The sequence below is a fragment of the Solea solea genome, chromosome 3 (assembly GCF_958295425.1).
Source record: "Solea solea chromosome 3, fSolSol10.1, whole genome shotgun sequence".
Lineage (NCBI taxonomy): Eukaryota > Metazoa > Chordata > Actinopteri > Pleuronectiformes > Soleidae > Solea > Solea solea.
In genome coordinates, this window is record NC_081136.1 from 11,742,459 (window position 1) to 11,762,372 (window position 19,914).

The following is a 19,914-nucleotide window of genomic DNA, read 5'->3' on the forward strand; positions in this document are numbered from 1 at the left end:
ACTTTGGTAAGTTGCAGTTGAGAAATCATACAGTTATAGAACTTTATGTAATATGATGCACAGATTCCCTGTATTATGCAAAGTTTGGACTCTTACAAGACATTACAAGGCATTCCTTTTTTCTAAAGATATTTACTTTTTACTGACATTAACATTAACAAATCATTTGAAGGGAATTAGGCTTGCAACAGGTCAACGACTGAAGTGCCCCTGAGCAAGGTACTTGGCCCCCATTGGCCCCCATTGCACAACCAGTTGGTGTGTGTGTGTGCAAATACTGTACATTTAACATTTAAGCATTTATATTCTTACAAGAGAGCAATAAGCTACATAGAAGAAGTCTTGGAAAGAACTCCACTCGATAGGAAAAGTGGACTGTGGGGGGGTGAGAGTACCAAGGTACAATCCTTTGATGAACAGAGTAGTCGAGGGGTAACATAAGCCTTTATGGGAACATTTAAGTAGGTGGGAGCAGACCCATGAAGCACTTTGTAGGCTATAGCATCAGTGATTTGAATTGGATGCGGGTGGGTAGCCGGTGGAGCTCAATGAGCAGAGGGGCGACATGTGCCCTTTTAGGCTGATTGAAGACCAGGCGCGCCGCCACATTCTGGACTGTCTGCAGTGGTTTGACAGCACAGGTCAGGAGGCCTGTTAGCAGGGCATTGCAGTAGTCAAGGCGGGAGATGACCCGAGCCGTTACTAGGACTTGGGTTGAGTTAGGTAAATGGAACTAAAATAAAACAAATTCTATTTTTGACATCAATGCATCATCAGTGCCAGAGATATTTTCAGTGCTTCTCAAAACTTTGGCCACATTTCCCACACACAATATTTGTTCTTTGTAAAGAGGATGTTAATTCCAATTTCCCCCTCGTCGGCTCCACTGACGCGTTTATCACTGTCGCGGTGTTTTGTTTTTGTGTCTGTGGAGACACACAGAATGATTTGTTGTCTTTAATTCACGTCTGACGGAGGGAAGGTGAAAGCATGACGGCTACACTCAGTGTTGTAATGAAACAAAGTACAAATACTGTACTTAAGTACAACATTCACATATCTGTACTTTACTTATTTATATTTCGAGCAACTTTCACTTTCCATCTATTTTTGTTACTACCAAATAAAATCAGATGAAAAGTTGGTAATGGTCTGTGAACTGCTTTACTTTAGACTTTTACTTAAGTAATATTATAAAAAGTGACTTCAACTTCTACCCAAGTCATTTTCTAGTGAGTTGCTTGTACTTTTACTCAAGTATGACTTTTAAGTGCTTTATATAAGACTGGCTACGCGAGTAAAGGAGGGAACTTTCTGGAACATGAGTGACGGGATGTTCATTTTTAACTTTAGGTTAAGGATTTAACTCCATTTCTGTGAATTAACAAAAACAAACAGTTGGAATATGGAGCTAGACGTGTGGGGTAAGTCTGTGGGGGGGGGGGGGGGGGGTGCTATAGCAGTGTTTTGGCGGAATAAGTTACACACTGAAGCTTTAATTTTGAGAAAACTTCGCGTTTTATGTCCTCAGTCGCCAAAGTCACTGCATTTAAAGTTTATTCTGGGTCACTGCGACCACTGAGAGAACCCGTGCAGAAAAAAAAAAAAAAAAAAGAGTTGTGAGTGCGAGTCGTCACAACGTTTGTGTTCTGTCGAGCTCCACATGATGAACTGGCTGAACTGAACTCTCTCTTTCTCCCCCTGCAGTGCTGAACGGGCCTCCCATGTCTGTGAAGAAGGAGCGGGAGGCAGAGCTGCTAGTCAACCGGCGGGAGCAGCGCAGCGGAGAGGTCATCTGCATCGACGACTAGACTACACACACACACACACACGCTGACGCAGACAGACAGACAGACACACACACGCACGTACATACATACTCACGCGCACACACACACACACACTAAAACCCATCTGCTGCAAATGAATCTTCAGTTTCTCTCCAAGAAAGTTGAGTCCCGGCTGTAAATGTTCTTCACAAATCCAGTATTAAAACAAACTGACTGACTGAGGGTGAACTTACTGACCCGCGAGTGATTGTAGTCGCTTCATTTGACGTGTAAACACACACTTTTCACACGCAAGACTCTTCTAGAACCTTTAACGCTGCGCTCTGGTGCACCCCCAGACAAACTACAATCACACTATATACACACACACAGAAAAAGTGGACGTGGTCTTCTGCGTGGAGTCTAACCAGGGAGTAACAATTTATTGAATAGCCAACAGGGGGCGACTTCACTGGTTTGCAAAAAGAACTTTGTTTGAATGGAAGTGTATGGGAAAATAGCACGAACGCACATTTGTGAATGGTCTCAATCACTAGTTTCAGCTCTTCTTTAATAGAGCATGATGTCAATTGATGTAAATGATGAGAAGTATGACACACGAGTGGACACCAGTGTGATTGACGGCTTGCAGTGACGTCCGTGAACTTCGGGTTTCAAAAAAACGTGACACGAATCTGGAGGCTTGCAACCTGAAGATTACGTCCATTTTTTGTACACCGACGTAAGGCCGTCCCAGTTGAATACACGCAAAATGTGAAATAATTGTCGCAATTTCTTTGATCGCGGCACCGTAACGGTAGTTTCCGATTTCAATTACTCGTGTACAGGTTTACACACGGTTTAAAGAAACCTAACATGGCTCTGGTCAAATCACAAATCTGGAGGAGTTTGTTTTGGAACCAGACGACTATGTCCACTTTTTTTTTATAAGACACATGCACACGTGCACTTACTATTCATGGACACACACACACACACACACACACACACATGCATCTGCAGTACATGCTGTCCATATTGTCTCATAACTTCTTATGACCTTTTTTAGTCTGCCTCAAACCATTATACTCCTCATAAACGGCCTCACACAGGCCTCCTACTCTTCCTCTTGGGATGCTTCTAACCTCTGTTTCACACACACACACACACACACACAAACGCACACAGGACTCACCTCACTCCTGAACCCTTTCAAACCCTCAGCAGACCATGTAACCTTCCTCCCGCTCCCCTGCTCCTTAAACTCTCGACAGGAAGCTGCATGTGAAACTAAAAACATTTCGACCCGCCACACTCCATCCCCTGAAGCATGCTCTAATCACAATAACGCTGTTTCGTGGAAAAAGAAAAAGGAGAAAAAAAAAAAAAAAAACAGTATCAAGCTGTGCCTACAGTCGTCTCAATACTGTTTCTAATTCTCGGAGCGAAGCTGAAACTTTGGTTTCTCAGCGCGAGCGGCTCCAAGAACAGTTCCAGCCTTTTTTTAAGCCTTTGTTTTGCCCCCCCCCCCCCCCCTTTTTTTTTCTTTCAATGGTACATGTTTCAATAAAACACACACACACACACACAGTGAGGTATAATAATGATGACTACATTCACGACTTAAAGTATTTGCTGACGCCCCGTTTGCCGCTTCCATGGTTCCAGTTTATGTACAGAGCTTTGAGGGTTTTTTTTGGGGGGGGGGATTTGTTCCAGAAAAGGTGTTGCAACAACACTATTTTCCCGACCCCCAGCCACCCCATGAATGTTTATTACCTTTCATAAACAAGTCAGTGTTATTAACAAGCTATCGATCGGTTGCTCTCGACACGCCCTCTCCTTCCTTTTCACCAAACTCTCGATCAATCATTTTTTTCTTATTTCTTTCTATGAAACCCTGTGATATACGTTGCATATTTAAACAATCATTCGCGTTCTCTTGCGTTTATACCCTCGAGTATTGTCGACGCCGCTATTCGAGAAAGAGCTTCTACCAAAAGAGACAATGGGGGGGGGAGGGGGGAACGATAACTGCACGCGAGACCGCACTTCTCTCTGGAAACGAAGAAGTTGGGCTAACTTCAGACGGAGATACATGTATTCCAAGAAAACTCGTTTTTTTTGCTTACATTTTAGATTTGGGGCTTGCAAATTACATACATACAGTATATATATATATAGATATATATATCTATATATAGATAAAATAGGCCATATGTAACCCTAAATGCTTCTATGGGCAAAAAAGAAAAATGTATCTAACCCCCAGTAAATATACCTGGTTATTATCTTGAAAATCAGGGGCTGGAAATTCATTTTATACACTGCATCATTAAAAGCGCCTTAATTAACATAGCTGAACAATTGTAAAGTCATTAAGATGAATGAAGAACCTGATGTCAACCTGTAAATCCTAGTTAACATCTACTTTACATTAGAAATAACAGAAAACGCCGTCGCGAGGAGTGATTCATCCCATAAGACCAGGACATTTTACACTGATCTTTCCAGGAAATAGTCAAGAGTCTGTTTCCACTTTTTTTTTCTTTTTTTTTGTTATTCACGCAAAGGTTTTGCAACCCCTGAACTAAAATGTTGCGTCAAAAATCAAAGCACTTAGTTCTGTTTATTTTCCACGTTTACTTTGTCGCTCTTTCCAGATTTCTGGGTATTTTTGTGTATCTGTGTATGTAGTGGTGCCGATCAAATGATGAGTGGCAGTGAAAACATGTCAGTGACGATGGATCCTCCTTGTTTTCTCTCTTCTTCTTCTTCTTCTTTTTTTTGTTTTTAATAAAACTGAATGAAATTATTAAAAAACAACCTCACGCTCATCGTGTGTTTTCGTCGTGAAGCTCCGTATTCCAAGATGGATTGATGTGAAAACGTGTTATTTAATGGTTTAACCCTTTAACACCGAAGCCTCATAATGTAGTTTTTTTTTTTTGCTTATTTTAACCATAAAAGGGCCAAAAATGTCCTGTGAGTAAGTGCTTTTGCCCATTTTTCCCGACTACAAGTATCAGAAACGGGATTTTTCTGATGGCACAAACTGTCACGTAATTACGGTCACGCAAAGTGTGCTTGCGCAAACAAAAAAGCAAATAACTGTCTTTTTACTTTATGACATCTTAGCATGAACTTAAGTTATGTAAATGTGTAATAGGTGACATTAAAGAGTGAAGTTTGTGAAATATAGAAATAATTCAATGCACCATTTCTGACGCACATGTCAGCTTTATATTAATAATAATTGAATAGTTTTTTTAGAGCAACGGTGTAAATAAAGACCCGTAGCTTGAAATAAGCTATAAAAACTAAAGATAAACGTTAACGTCTGCAGGAAAACGCAGTGTTGCTGCAAACGTAGCGTAGAAGCAGGGAGGTGTGGACGTGGGAGGCAGCGAGAATGACACTGTGATTCACTGTGTCTTCATTTCTTTCATCACCCCCCCCACACACACACACACACACACCCCACAGCTTTGAGGAACAGATGGGTAATGATTCACAATAACTGAAGGTTAAGACTCATGTTTCTCCGTTACGGAAACTGATTGATGACACTCGTCAGTTAACTGTTATCTCCGCTTCGTGATCCAAACTGCAGATTATGTCAACTCCCATGAAGTGCACACAGACGGCCTGATTGTGAGTAAAACATAAAGGGATTTGGGTGAATGCTCCTTCACTGCATATTCATACATTTGTACGTTTATGTATGAATGATGTGAAGTAATTCATCACTGTAGGAGGTGAAAATGACATAGTATAGGGAAAATGTGAGCAACATTGTTAAAATAAAGTCAAACCAGCGTGTGCGTAGGTTTTCTGTGGGTTCTCTGGTTTCCTCCCACAGTCCAAAAACATGTGATTTTGGGATTAAGCAAATTGGACACTCTAAATTGACCGTAGGTGTGTTGTCTCTATGTGGCCCTGTGACGGACTGGTGACCTGTCCAGGGTTCGTCTTATGTCAGCTGGGATTGGTACCAGGGACAAAGCGGTAGAAGATGAATGGATGGATGATTGTTAATTAAGCGTATAAAACCCAACCCAAACCAATTTTTTCAGGTGAAAACCAGAGTGAAAAAAAAAGTCAGAACTCTGTGATTCTTGACATTTTTTTCTTTTACAAACACAAGCATTGGGGCGGAGTTGGCGTCCGATCAGGGGGTTAAGTTACAAACCTTTAAAGCCCTTTAAAAAAAATCTGTGTAGTAAAACATTAAAAAGCAAAACCTAAATTCTGAACTAAAAGCTCATTGTTATTATTATTTTTATTAATATGATGTCCTTTTGTTTGCCCAATAATAATAATAATATTTATATTACTAAATACACCTGTTCAGCTGCTTGTGAACTAATCAACCAATCACATGGCAGCATCTCCATCCATTTAGTCATGTACACGTGGTGAAGATGAGCTGTTATATTTCAAACCGAGCACTGCAATGAGGAACAAAGGCCATTTAAGTGACTTTGAACTTCTGAATTTCAGACCGGCTACTTTATGATGTACACAGGACACCTATCATGTGTCAGGAGTGGCAGCAGGTGATGTCACGCTCATGTATTTCAGAATTTGACACGTATCTTCTTACCTCTGCTGCCCACTGGATATCCTTTCTCTCTTTTGTTTTTTTTTTTACAACATTCTCTGTAAACCCTTAGAGATAATTCTGTGTGAAAATCCCTGTGGATCAGCAGTTTCTGAAATAGTCAGACCAACAACCACAATGCCGCATTCGATATCCCTTCACTCACCTTTCCTCCTCAGTCATAAACTTTGTTTGGACGTCACCCGCTCCGCACTCACTGATTGGCTGATTTAGATGTTCGCTGTTTAACAAGGAATTGAATCGGTGTTCCTAATAAAGTGGCCGACGAATGTAAGCTCACGCTGTTTTAACGCAATGCAGGTAACTCACAGCGCGTTAGTCGTTGTCTGTGTGCTTCAGACAAGCTGCCTGAAAGGTGCTCTGCACAGCACTGCTGAGAACAGTGCGGGACAACCAAATAAATAAAGTTGCTGGCAGTAAAACCCACATAGTTTGCTGGAAGACATCAAAACGCTCTGCAGAGCGAAGGAGAACTGCAGCGTGATAATTATCTCTGGAGTCACATTTGATTATTTGACCCACTTCAAATGAAATGAATACCTTTGGTACTGTGCATTGACACTTAAAAATATATATATTATATATATATAAAAAAAAAAAAAAGTACAACTTTTCCAAAAACAACAAAAAGGTTTATTCAACATTTATGATGAGTGAGTTGAGAAAGAAATAATAAAAAATAAATGTCCAGAGCAGGCATGGCATACATCATCATCATTTACAGAAAACCTCTTCACGCGACTTCACAAGATTTTCCGAGGTGGTAATAAACTTTGACATTTAAAGAAAAAAAAGGAATCAGCACAGGGAAGTGTGTGGGGGTGATGGAGGAGGAGGGACCAGGCATGTTTTTCCTCCAAGCCTTTGAGCAATGTGGTTCAGGTTCAGATTCAGGAAGTGAAAATTTAGATGTCTGCTGGGGTGTGTGTGCCTGCATGCATGCGCGTGTTCACTGCTGACAGGAAAATATGAGGTGCATGTGGACGTCGGGGTGGTGGTGGGGGGGGATTTGGGGGGGAGACATAAAAGGGAAGAGGAAAACGATGAGGAAATCAAACAGGATGTGTGTCCATCCGTCTCTACACTTTACTCTGTTTAAAAACACAACTGGTTGGCACTAATTAAAAAAGACTATGTTCTCTGCAGTAAAGTGCTGAGGAGAAACCAATGTGGCCCCGTCCACAAAAAACTACTTATAAACAAGAGTAGGAGTGCTGAAACCCACTTCTAGAAATACACACTGTTTGTATTGTCTCAGGAAATGTTACAAAGAGCAGCAGCAGCAGTATAAGAAAGAAAACAGGGTTTAAAAAATACAGACAGCTCAGTTTTGTCTTGTTTCATGTGACTAAGGAGCAAAATGTGGACCAAACGATGTGACACGGGGTCTTGATTTGAATGTATTTTCGACTGAAGTCTTAGGTTTTCGTGTCACACTGTTTCCCATCGCTGCCTACAGTTGTGCTTTGGTCATGTCACGAACCCCTTCATTTCTGACGTTAAGGCACAGTCGGGCCTGTCACTATCCAATTTGTGGCTCGGCCCAGTTTGCGCTGAACCGTCATCTCTGGACAGCTAAGTATGGTCCACCACTTTGACAAACCACATTAGTGTTTTTGTTTTGCCCTCTTTGCACAACTGCCTTGGCAGAATGTGTTTCTCATGCCAATAAAGCCACTTTGAATTAAAACGAGTATCATACAGATAGATTGTTGCAAGAGCGGTGGCAAACCCGACTGTAATGTTGTTTGTCCCGGTGGTCTTGCCATACTCTGCAACGCAAACCGGGCTGCCACAAACCGTCTTTTTTCCCCCCCCAGAGAACTGTCAACATACTCTGTACTGACAACAGAAACATGCAGTCACTGATGTATCACACGAACAAAACATCAAATCACAAAAGCAGAATTTAACAGAAAAAATAAAGACAGGACAAATGTAACTTTGAAAATTGAAGTATAAATTAATAAAATGTGAGAGTAAGATAATGAATTCACTTAAACACATTGTGACTGTTGCATACATTCACTGTTTGATTACTTTTTCGTGAATAGATTTTGACGTATATAGGGAAGTTGCAATACGCCAAACTTACCAAAATGACGGTTAAACTCAGCTCTAATGTAGTTTGTCTTAGTGGGTTGCCATATGGCCAAAATAGCCGTGCTAGCTGCTTTCGCTAATGCTGTGCTAAGTTAGCATGCTGCCACGATGTCAGTCACAGTGTTTACAATGTTTAATGCGTGCTAACGTTTCCTATTAGCACCAGAAGTGCAGCTAACGTTGCGACATAGCAGCAGAGATTTGAATTATGTAAGCACTTGCTACATATTTCCAATAACAAAGGCATAAATGTTTATGAAATTGTCTCTTTGCTGTGTGACACTGGATAACAAAACAACGCTTATCGCTAGAATGGTCAAGTACACACACTTAGTCACAGTGATGCTAATTGCTAACATTAGCTATAGTTATAATGCTAAAATGGTGATGTTTGGCATGTTAGCATTTTTAGAATCTTTGCTAATTAGCCCCAAAATGTCCTTTTATACACAATACACACAAACTAGTGACTAGCAAAGCAGTTCTTATTGGGGCTGTGGCTAAATAGATGGACTCCTGTGTTAAATATTGAGACTTTAGAAATGTCCTCGCTAAATGTTGGAGATTAACGCATGTTTTTGGGATTTTTAAGTCTTTTTAACTGAATTTAACTTGTTTGGTTTGATTCCTGTGTCAGACGTCGTGCTCGACACTCTCTGACCAATCAGTCTGCTGACGTGACATTTTAGTATACTAAAGGTACTAAAAAAAGTACCAGGTACTATTGCTAATGGCAAAACAGCCGAGCTGTGCTAGAACTGTAGCCTATAGTGGAAAAGCGCCCTACAGCTGTAACTTATGTCATTAGTCTTGTAAATATATGCTTATAAATCAAAGTATTGAGCAATTTGGACCATGAATATACCCAATTTTATGACAATCCAATTGATTGATTTCGTAAATGTACTAATCTCCTGTTTTTTCCCCGACACTTGGACGTTAAAGAGCTATTTTAATCATGAAAATCCCCACACTCTTGTTTTTTCTTTAATACAAAGTCTGTAATGTTCAATATCAATTTTCACTTGTAGCCATGAATATATTCAGGCTTTCCAAAGATAATATGACAAAATCATAACGTAATGGTATGATTTTCCCATGGGCATGCAAGCGGTGGTGGTGGTTGCAACATTAAATAGATAAAGTCAGAAAGAGAAAGACAAGGCTATATTTAGGGCTTTAGACGCCAATTACTCGCACATACTTTTCAAAAGTAAAGCCAAGTATACAAATGTATAAAAAAATACAATCAGATTTGACCGTAGAAAAGAGCACATATTCACATCCTTTTTTATGAAGTTCCACTTTCTTTGCCAACATCATACTTGAAATGCACACAGTAAAATGTGTGTGACGTATATAATAATAGGTATCTAAAAAAAAAAAAAAAAAGAAAAAGAAGTTTTTGCACTCAAACAGCACATTGAAATGTAATGGGCATAAAATCAGTATAAACATGAACAGTTTGATTCATTATATTTCACATACACCCACTCAAAGACACTGTGTTGTGTAATGTAGGCTTTAATAGTGTCGAGATCTGACGCTTGCAGACGTGCTCTCAGCTTCTTGAGGCAACCGGTGATATAAAAGTGAAAGGTGCATGCACAGCTTTACTGTCAGTCTTATAAAGACAGTGTAAGCACAATTTGTTACATGATACGAAGGCTAAGATGAACATCCTTGTGTTTCTTTTTTTCTTTTTCTTTTTTTTTTTGGTGAAGCCCTTTATGTTCAGAACAGCTCCCATCACGTGTGTTCTCCTGGCAGACATTCATGGAGGCCTTTATGTCCACTCTGGGTCTTGGTTTTAATCCAAAGTCTGTGTTATGCGTTCCAAAAGCGGCACCACCGTCCAGAGAAAATTTCCACAACAACTTCCACAAAATGTCAAGACTCGTCTTTCAAATGAACGTCTGTGAGAAGCAGCTGTAGCGGGACGTGACGCCCTCGGCTGCTTATGACTGTTATACCACAGGAGGAGGGAAAAAGAATCTCATCCGCACAAAAGCAACGTTCTGTTGTACTCGACGGACGGGTTTCAGTTGACTTTGAAGATGCTGAAGACGTGAGGTGAGGCGGAGGGACTGCCTACAGTGTGGAGTCTGAAGGATGAGCCTGTGATGGCCTGCAGCTCCGTGCCTTTATCCAGTCTCAGAAGGCCGGACACCTGGCAGGACTTCACGAAGTGGAAGGAGTGCGGCCCTGCAGACGGGGTCGTTGCGTAGCCCTCTATGCACTGCAGCTTCTGAGGCCTGTGACCAGTGGTCACCACATCCAGCTTCACATACGGAGTCTGCTGCTCATTGAACAACACCTGATTAAGGAGAGCAAAGAGAAAGAAGATGAACATCTCAAAATACTGTGTCACCAAGATTTTCCGCTTCACCAACGTCTCTGCTCAAACATGTTACATCTTCACAGCTCTGCTATCTGCTGATTTGCTTTTTGGCTGTATTTTCTCCAGACTTGATAAGATGGCGCTCTGGCTACGTGACCCCAACCAAACCCAATAATGTGAACCTCTTTCAAAAATATGACACACGGATAAACTTGACCTGCTTTGCCACAAGAATCTAGTCCAGTCGCTTGAGCTTCAAATATGACGGAGGGCTCTGCTTTTTTCATCACTTCACCTCAGGGAATATGGAAAACAGATTAACGAGCAAAACATTTTTGTGTCGTTTTCCAAAAATGTTGATCGTTTTTTGTTTTTTTTCTTCCACTGAAGGTCCACATTACTTTTGGAAGACATTTCTGTTACATTTGTGTGTACAAACAAATAATTATATATGTAAATCTATCATTTAATGTGGACATAATCATGTTAAAGCAGGGGTAATTCTTTTATTTTTATGACCAGATGGGGGCAGCACTACAAGTCATGTATGTTTAACTCATGAGTGTAGTTTAATATCCACTCTGCCATGAGCTCTTTTTTTTTAGTCTCTCTTTCAAAATCCCCACCTTTTAAGGTGCTAAAAGCTCCGCTATGTTCAACAGTTAGTTAAGCTAAGTTTGTCTATTCGCCACTTGCTGCTGGGCAGATCGTGCACAGTGGTTTAATTGTGATGCATTTCGCTGAAAAACAGCTGAACATGAGTCATGACGCTGATGAGAACAGTGCGAGCCAAACTTTGAAAGCTGCAGGGTGGATTACCAAAACAATGAGCTTAAAGATACTTAAAAAGGTGACTCATCTTACGTGGTTTTCTCCCAACACAGTGACCTTTACACTTTACACCTTCGCTGCTTCTCCTCATTTGATGATGATGATGATGATGATGATGTTTTTGTCATGTTTTTATATTGTTCTTACCTTTTAGTGTATGGACTGTACTTGAAGATGATTAATATGCAATGTCCCTACTCTAACAATTCATTGCTACTCCAAAAAATATCAACATATGCAGCTTTAAAGGTCCAGTGTGTGACAATTAGGAGGGTTTATTGGCAGGAAATGAACCTACAGTCCAAAACTATGCCTGTATCGCTTTGAAATAAACATTTTTGTAGCCTTAAAATAATTCTGTATTATTTTAGGGAAGGGCCTTGCTTTACGGAGGCCGCCAAACTTACAAACCAACCAGAGCTGGTGTTTCACAGTTTGAAGCAGAAGCTTACTAAGCAAACAGGTGGATTACATCTTTGGTGATATGTGAGGGCCACTGTAGTTCCCTGATGCACAAGGGAAAAGAAGGACGGGTCATACCTTCCATGTCCACAAGTGTGCAGAGGTCCACACTGACGTGAACACTTAAATAAAAAGTAGTTCTCCAAGGACATAGAACGCTGACCCTGATCACGTTGGTGCATTTTTGTGCATTCGCGTCACCAATGGCGCAAATTCCGGACGTCGGCGCGAGAGAAGACAGAAGTAACAAACATTTCACCGTCAACCATTACAGCTAATATCAGACGCATTGTTGCGCTCTCTTGTGGAAATGTCCATTGTGCATGGATTCACAACACCTTCCGGAGCCGCACACAACTTGGCGAGGTTCACCGTGTACTTCGGGAGCTCTGTCAGCGACACTTTTCGCATGGCGAGCAGACGCCTGCAGTTGGCATCACTCCGGGAAATCTTGGCCTGGCCTCGATACGAGCTCGCAAGTTGTCGAATTAGCTGCTCGTCGACGTAAGCGGTGAAACTGGGATTCTTCTCTGCAGACGTTTCTACAAGAGATTTGTTTTCCCCATGCACAAAAATGATACGTTTCTCCTCCATTACGTGACGTCATCTGGCGCATCTCAATGCGATTCATCGCCCGAAGTTGAATGTTTAGCTTCTACTCGTGTCTGTACGTTGACTTTGAATGAAAAGTCGAACACTGGACCTTCAAGTGAAAATCAGGCCTCACTCACCTGGCAAAACAGGAAGTAGACGCCCGCTTTCTCCACCGTGAAGGTACCGAGATCCTTGTTATACCTCACCGCTTTACTCATATTCAACGTCCTCTCCTCCCAGCCCTTTATCACACCACCATCTCCCACTGAGACACACACACACACACACACACACACACACACGGTTATTCATCTCACACATGACAGTTGCACAGATTACCCTCCATCCTTCATTTTTACGACTCTTACCTTGCTGAGAGGAGACTTTGGTTACTGGTGGAAAGGGAAAGAGACATTGAAAGAGAAAGAGAAGGGGAAAGTCAATTAAGATTTTATGAGTGCAATCGTATAGGGCTATAGGATTGAAACCACTTCAGCAGATGCCACATGAGACGGCTATAAGGGATCTGCCAAGCTACTTACTCTCAAAATGAGACGCTGCTTTCTTTCCATTCCCATTCCTCCCTCGAAATGTCCCCCCTTCAGGAGGCAAAGAGAGACAGAATATGAGATTGACCGGCAAAGAAAATAACGTCTGTGGCTTTTTTTTTTTTTTGATAAAACAATCATTACCATCTGTATCTGTCTAATAACAGAGTGTGTTAATTTGCAGCCATTCAGGCTCAACCTGGCTCATTTTTTAACACAGCTACCAGATGGGCAAAGGATTTCCTTTCACGTGCTTCAATATATTTCCTCAAACTGTTATTTTCAGTCAGAAGCGTGCGCCTCTGACTCTTTTTCTTTTTTTTTTCCCCTATCAAGACTAATCTCAGTGCCAGCTGGTCTAAGTCACCAAGAAAATACCAAATACAAAGAAGATGTAGCGAACGGCAAGTAATGTCGGGGCAGAAAAAGACGAGACGGACAAGAGGAAAGTGGATCCAGAGGGACAAACCCTGAATAAAGAGAAATGAAGTGCCGGATGAAGAGAGTTGAAAAGGTCTTTGGCTGCTCTCTGACCTATTTTAGGTTGATTAAGAGTGAAGCAGTGGCCCCTGCTCAAAAACATACAATAAATAAAAGACAACACTTAAAAAGGACAGAGCTGAAGAACGCCTGCTCTTGTTACTCGCTAAAAGTTTATTTTAGCTTTTGCAATCTGGCCTACGGGGAGTTTTACCCCCCCCCCCCTTAACACAGATATACTGTAACTCTAATACAGTATGAACTGTGAAATACATACTTTATGGTTCCACCGCTGCCATCGTCCAGGAATATTAAGTCCCTGCTAAAATAACTCACAGGTGGGTGACCCTGTAGACGAGTGAGCGTGAAGCCCTCAGGCTGGACACATTTCCTTGCCTCGCGCTGTCAGTCTTTGGGAGAGAACATAACAGCAGTGTCCTGCTGAAACGCTGCACCACCACGGCGGTCACTTTTCCACAAACTGGAAAAAGCTGTTTGGCCTTTTTTTCTCTCTCTCTCTCTCTACTGATAGCCATGAATTTCTGAACACTGTTTAATGCATTTTGGAGGACAAATCCAGATATCAGTTACGACAAAAAGGAACAAAAAGTCAGTACGTGCAGGACGCTTTGGCGTGACAGGCTGTCCTCTAAATGAATCCTTTTGTCAAAATTTGGATATTCACCCTCCCCACGTCTAAAATCGAGCAGAACACAGCCTTGAAGGTTCACTGTTGGACAAGAACAACCAAGCAATCCCGTGATGGTGACGCAAGCAGAGGCTATAAATACAGCAATGATAGGTCATCAAATATCACCGCTTTCACAACAAATCATAGCCGTGTCAGTCGTGTGCTCAAGGAAAAAAAAAAAAAAAATCTATTTCATTGCCCAAAAGCGTGCAACAAGGCCTCACTCTCGCGCCAGCTGGTTTTCTGGGCTTCGAGGCTGTTCTGGTCAGACCTGTAATTTCTGGAACAGTCATCCAGCTGCCTACTTTTTCCTGTGTCAACTTTTAGCAGTGGGTAGTGCCTGCGGCCCACGAGACCTGACCATAGTGGCATGTGGGGCCAAGACTGGCGAGCGCTTGTGTTAAATGTCCTTCCCAGAAAAACAACAGAGTGCAGTTGGTAAGTATATTGTGTCTGTGGTGATTTGGACGACTGAAAAGCACAAAAAACGGCAACATATCGGCGGCGATGAAGTCAAGAAAAACATCAGATTTGCAGTACCATCTCTCTTCACTCTGTGCCCCACCAGCAGCTCTCTCTTCTCCAGAATGAGTTGAACAATGGCCTTCCTCTGTGTGTTCACCTGTCAAGAGAGGGAGAAAAAAAAGAAAAAGAAAAAAGGCGCACGATTAAGAGGAGTCCAACAGGTTTGTTTTGACTTTGTTCTGGCTCAGATCCCACACGGCCTCTTTCAGCCATTTAGCCACATAAACAGGCTCATCTTTTCCAGTCTCCTGCCCCTGCCGCCCCACTATAGCTTTAGAATAAGTCGACCACTTCCTGACAGACCGCTGGTTGCGACACCTAATATTTTTAGTGCTTTGCATTCCTCGCGTGTCTTTTCTCCTCCTGTTTTCATTAAGAAACGAGTTTTCTCAAACCAGCAACGTTTCCAATTCTTGGCGCGGGGTTCTCCGCCTGAATGACCCAGGGAGGCCTACTATATGGAGTAAGCGGAGAAGTGGCTCAGGGAAAGTGTGTTTTAAATTTACTGCTACTGTGGAAACGTCGGCAGCGAGTTGCTCTTCGCTCTCCAGACATTTCACTCACTGGCTCTCATCAGGAGTTGGCCAACAGTCAAATGGACAGAACGGGGCCCCATGGGAAAGTCTCCAGCATCAACACTCCACGTGTCCAGTTTTGGGGGTGTTTGTATATGTGTGCGTGAGAGAGAAGCTCTCACTCTGTGTGTGTGTGTGTGTGTGTGTGTGTGTGTCAACATGATACACAGCCAATCCACTGTCCCCCTGATCTCAAATCCAGTGCAACCTGGTTTTGTAAAGCACAGAGAACCAGAAGAATTTCCATCAGCTCCTTTTGGCTGCTTTGAGAAATCACTTTTTTTTTTTCTTTCTTTTTTTTTGCTTTGTGATGCAACCTCGTCCTGGAGTCTTCACATTCACATTCACATTCGCTGCAAGTGCAAGACACTTTAAAAAAAAAAAAAAAAAAATGAGACCGCACAGGATTTATTTAGGGCTGATGGCTGCAAAAAACAAGGAGGTGCATGATGTAGACAGGGGCCGTTGCGACAGACTAGACAAAGGAGGCAATTCCCATGGGGCCCCCCCGAGCTAAAATAAGGCCCCCAAAGAACAGCTGATTGTGTTGGTTCACAGTGACAACACGGCTTTATTGATGCAAAGGAAAGTGGTTATGTTCACTAAACGAGTTGGTTGTCCACTCAGTGATAACACATGTTTGTCACAACACTAACAAAACAGAACAAAGTCAGGACTGTTCCCCCCTGTAGGCCTTTTGAGGTACTACAGATGGGAGGTCACATGTGATTGTGCCAGCCTCTCCTTTTGTTCCCGCACAGGTGCAATATTTGAATGTGCAAAGTGGACTATGTGCAAACGGTCTGCTGTCGTTTAGATCATCTGCCGTTTTCAATTTAACCGTGGAATTTATTCATTTATTTATTTCGGTCATGACATTTAGATCACTAAATGACATCTCGATGCAAATTTCCACATATGAGGACAGAGCTGTGGTGTTTCTTTGCTGCTTCAATTTATTATTCAAGTAATGTTTGCCTCGTTCGTCATCCACTCTAGTTTCAGTCAAAGGAGTCAAGAAAGAAGACAGTAACCATGGGAACCTGCTTGAGGTTGTTGAGTCAATATCCTTATCCATCCTGAAATCACCGCTACGAAACAAAATGTGAGATTGAGAACATGGCCCTAATTTTAAACTATATTTTCACTGACGTGATTTTTAAAAATCCTCTTTTATTCACATTAACTCTTTCCATTGCACTCATTTGTAACTTCTCCAATTTGCTTTCACGTGAAATTTCAATATATTTTAAAATCTTTGTTTCCATTCAGGTGATTTTAAGCACAAATACAGCCCTATAGTTGGATGTAGCACACCCCAACGGTCCCTTTTGCCAGTGGGCCCCCGGATTCCATTAAAACGGCCCTGTCTGCACTGTTTGCACTTGCCACACTTTTCATTATCCTCTTTCAGGCCTCAAGCCTCAGTGCAGCCAGTTAGGTCTTAAGTGCACACATGCCAAATAGCTGAGGCTTTCCAGTAAATTGAGATAAAAGTGGAGCACATCATGGCACCATGGGTAATTAAACTCTAGAGGAGGGCACACACACACGCACACAATGAGCCCACACTTTGACTGTGATTATTGGTAAGCAATAAAAGTGCCAAGAGGAGAAATGGTGCAATACAATAGCAGAAGAGAAGGGGGTGAAGTGTGGACCTGCATATTTTTCCATTTACCCCCCACGAAGATTCCCGTAACCGCAGCCACAGACGAAGTTACATAACAAACACTTGATGGTCTGTAAAAGTTGGGAGCGAGTAAATATTGTTAGGTCGAAATATGCGCGGTGTCGACACGCACAGAGAGAAAGAGTGTGTGTGTGTGTGTGTGTGTGTGTGTGCGTGCTGCAGAGTTGATATGTCTTTTTTATACAAACCTGATCCAATCGGTCCTGCAGGATCTTAAAGGACTGGGACAAGTCCCGCGTCTGTCGCCAAGTCCACGCCGTGAACAGCGCGCTGCACGCGGCCAGAGACAGCGCCAGCAGCGCCAGCGAAGCCCACACGACGCGCAGCTTGCGCACTCTCCTCCTCTGCAGAATCCGATGCATGTTGGTGCAGACAGACTGCGCTGCTACTCGCCGCTGCAGACCACACACAATAACCCGCACCTTAACTCCATTCCAGCAGCGGAGCGCCAAGTCCCTGCGAATGCATTTCTCTCCCGGTGTCCATTGTTTTGGCGAGGAAGACGCGCGAGTGTGGCAGTGAATCTCCGACTGGGAATGGGGGATCTTGAGTTGATTTCCCGTTAATGTCACTGATGAAGTTGGTTTTAACACGACAAAACATCCGATCCGTCCTGCGCACAGATCAAAGTCGCCACCATCCTCCTCCTCGCTCGCACTGTTCCGTCTCCAAAGGGCAAAACTGCAGCGCAACTTGCGCACATCAACTGTTGCATCCTTCTGCTTGTGATTCGTTGACTCAGCTCTCTTGTCTTCCCTTTAACCAGCGTGCTGGGGGGTCACTCTATTAGACTGACTGCTGCTGCTGCTGAGCACACAGGAATTGTGTGGATGTGCACACGCACAGACAGAGACACGCGCACAGTCTTGGAAATGAACTCTGATGTTGTGAGAGCAGCTGGTGTAAAGACAAAAAAAAAAAAAAAACTACACAAGCAACGACGTGAAGGGGAAAGAAAGACGCACAGGCTCCCTCTGCTCCTCTATTTACTTCCACCAACTTGCATGCCTTCCAAGTATGTGCCATTCACGCGTGGGCAGTTGCGTTTGTAACCACGTGGTGGCGGTAGTGTATCGATAAATAGCAGCTTCATAAACTAAGAGCAGGACACTTGCACGTTATTTGGTTGTTCAATATTCAGGTCAAATCAGAGCATTTCACTGTAGTCATCAGAATAGAATAGAATAGAATAGAATAGAACAGAATAGAAAAGAATAGAATAGAATAGAATAGAATAGAATAGAATAGAATAGAATAGAATAGAATAGAATAGAACAGAATAGAAAAGAATAGAATAGAATAGAATAGCATGACTAATAAATACACAATAATAGTTGATAAATAAAAGATCATACAGTGCATACTTAGAAATGCATAAATAAAAGAAACTGACCTCCAGAAAAGTTGGCACACATTCTAAAAAAAGAAAATACAGTACAAACTAAAATCTGTAATTCTTGTAACTCACTTGAACCTCTATTCAAAAGATAAAGATACAAAAAACAAAAAAGATTCTCAGTGTTTTGACAGACTAACCTGATTGTATTTTGCAAGTATTTTTTTTTTTTTTTAAATAATAACAATTAAAATAATAGAATGTGATGCAACACACTCAAAAAAATGTTGGAAACATGTTGGAACCATAGTTAATAATTAGGAATTATTGATTATACAGGTAACATTGTTCAGGAAGGTTTCCACAATTAGCAGATTAACTTGCAACAGAAAAGTGGGTGTATAGTGGGTACCATCCACCAAATGCTTAGTGTTTGCAAATGAAAAGGGTCGTGATACATCATTTTTGAGCCAAATCTTGTGTGATTTCCAACACTTTAGGTCTTTCATCATCTACTGTACATACTATTGCAAAAAGATTTAGGGAATCAAGGACAAAGGGAAAAACACTGTTGCTGAATGTGTGTGAACAATGAGCCCTCAGGCAGTATTATATAATAGTAACAGTAATCAAGAAATGCAACTGTAAACTGTATTAAGTAAAGAAACTTTGTTCTCTGGGCTCTTTTTCTTGACAAATGGACATTTGACTCTAACGTGCCAAAGATGAAAAAGGCCAACCAGATGGTTTTTTAACAATGTGTTATTTAGAAGATAATTCTTGAGTTGATTGTTACATGTGAAATTAAAATAATTAAGCCCATAATGGTCTACAGCGCAGTATATGGCAGGGCTCGGTGTGGAGCTGCCAAAATTCCCTGTTTGATATTTTTTTCGCTACAATTAAATATGGTGTGCATGAAATACGTCATTCAAGGGAAATGCACCCACATATAACATGACCACCACCATTTTATTCTAAAGGCTTTACAAAATAAAATAAACAAGGGGTGCATTTTTTGGCAGGACTGGTTTTATAGCTGCCAACCAGGAAGCTCATTAGACAAGTGAAATCAACTCTGTATGCATATTTCGGCAGAGCTGCCGTTTATTTTAGTATTTGGAATGAAATAGTGTTGCTCATGTTATAATTCATATATTATATGCATGTATTCTTGCATACAGAGTTAATTTTACATGTCTAACAAGCTTCCTGGTTAAATAAAACGGGGACCCAAACACTATGGTTTCCGCTTCGGCTGTGCGCGTTCCCGTCAGAGGGATGCAATTCTCGGCAGGTAGTACGCATAACTCTGGAACACCGGCAGTCGTATTCCTGTACA

At 41.8% G+C, this 19,914-nt stretch overlaps 2 protein-coding genes across 3 annotated transcripts in view; one reads left to right on the plus strand and one right to left on the minus strand.

Annotated features, from left to right (window-relative positions):
- The window catches only part of chd3 (chromodomain helicase DNA binding protein 3), a 52,344-nt gene extending 50,318 nt beyond the window's left edge, over positions 1–2,026 (plus strand). For both annotated transcript variants that reach the window (XM_058625771.1, XM_058625770.1), the window contains one exon: positions 1,708–2,026. In XM_058625771.1, coding sequence (XP_058481754.1) covers positions 1,708–1,811 — 104 coding nt within the window. In that variant the 3' untranslated portion in view covers positions 1,812–2,026. The remainder of the gene's footprint in view (positions 1–1,707) is intronic.
- A 4,977-nt stretch (positions 2,027–7,003) lies between these two features.
- tnfsf12 (TNF superfamily member 12) lies at positions 7,004–18,315 on the minus strand. The gene is made up of 6 exons (XM_058625916.1): positions 17,425–18,315; positions 14,984–15,065; positions 13,267–13,323; positions 13,093–13,116; positions 12,862–12,989; positions 7,004–10,813 (listed from the first exon to the last, which is right to left on the minus strand). Exons 1-6 carry the CDS (start codon positions 17,596–17,598, stop codon positions 10,538–10,540), a joined length of 741 nt encoding a protein of 246 aa, XP_058481899.1. The 5' UTR covers positions 17,599–18,315; the 3' UTR covers positions 7,004–10,537.
- Between the last annotated feature and the right edge of the window lie 1,599 nt (positions 18,316–19,914).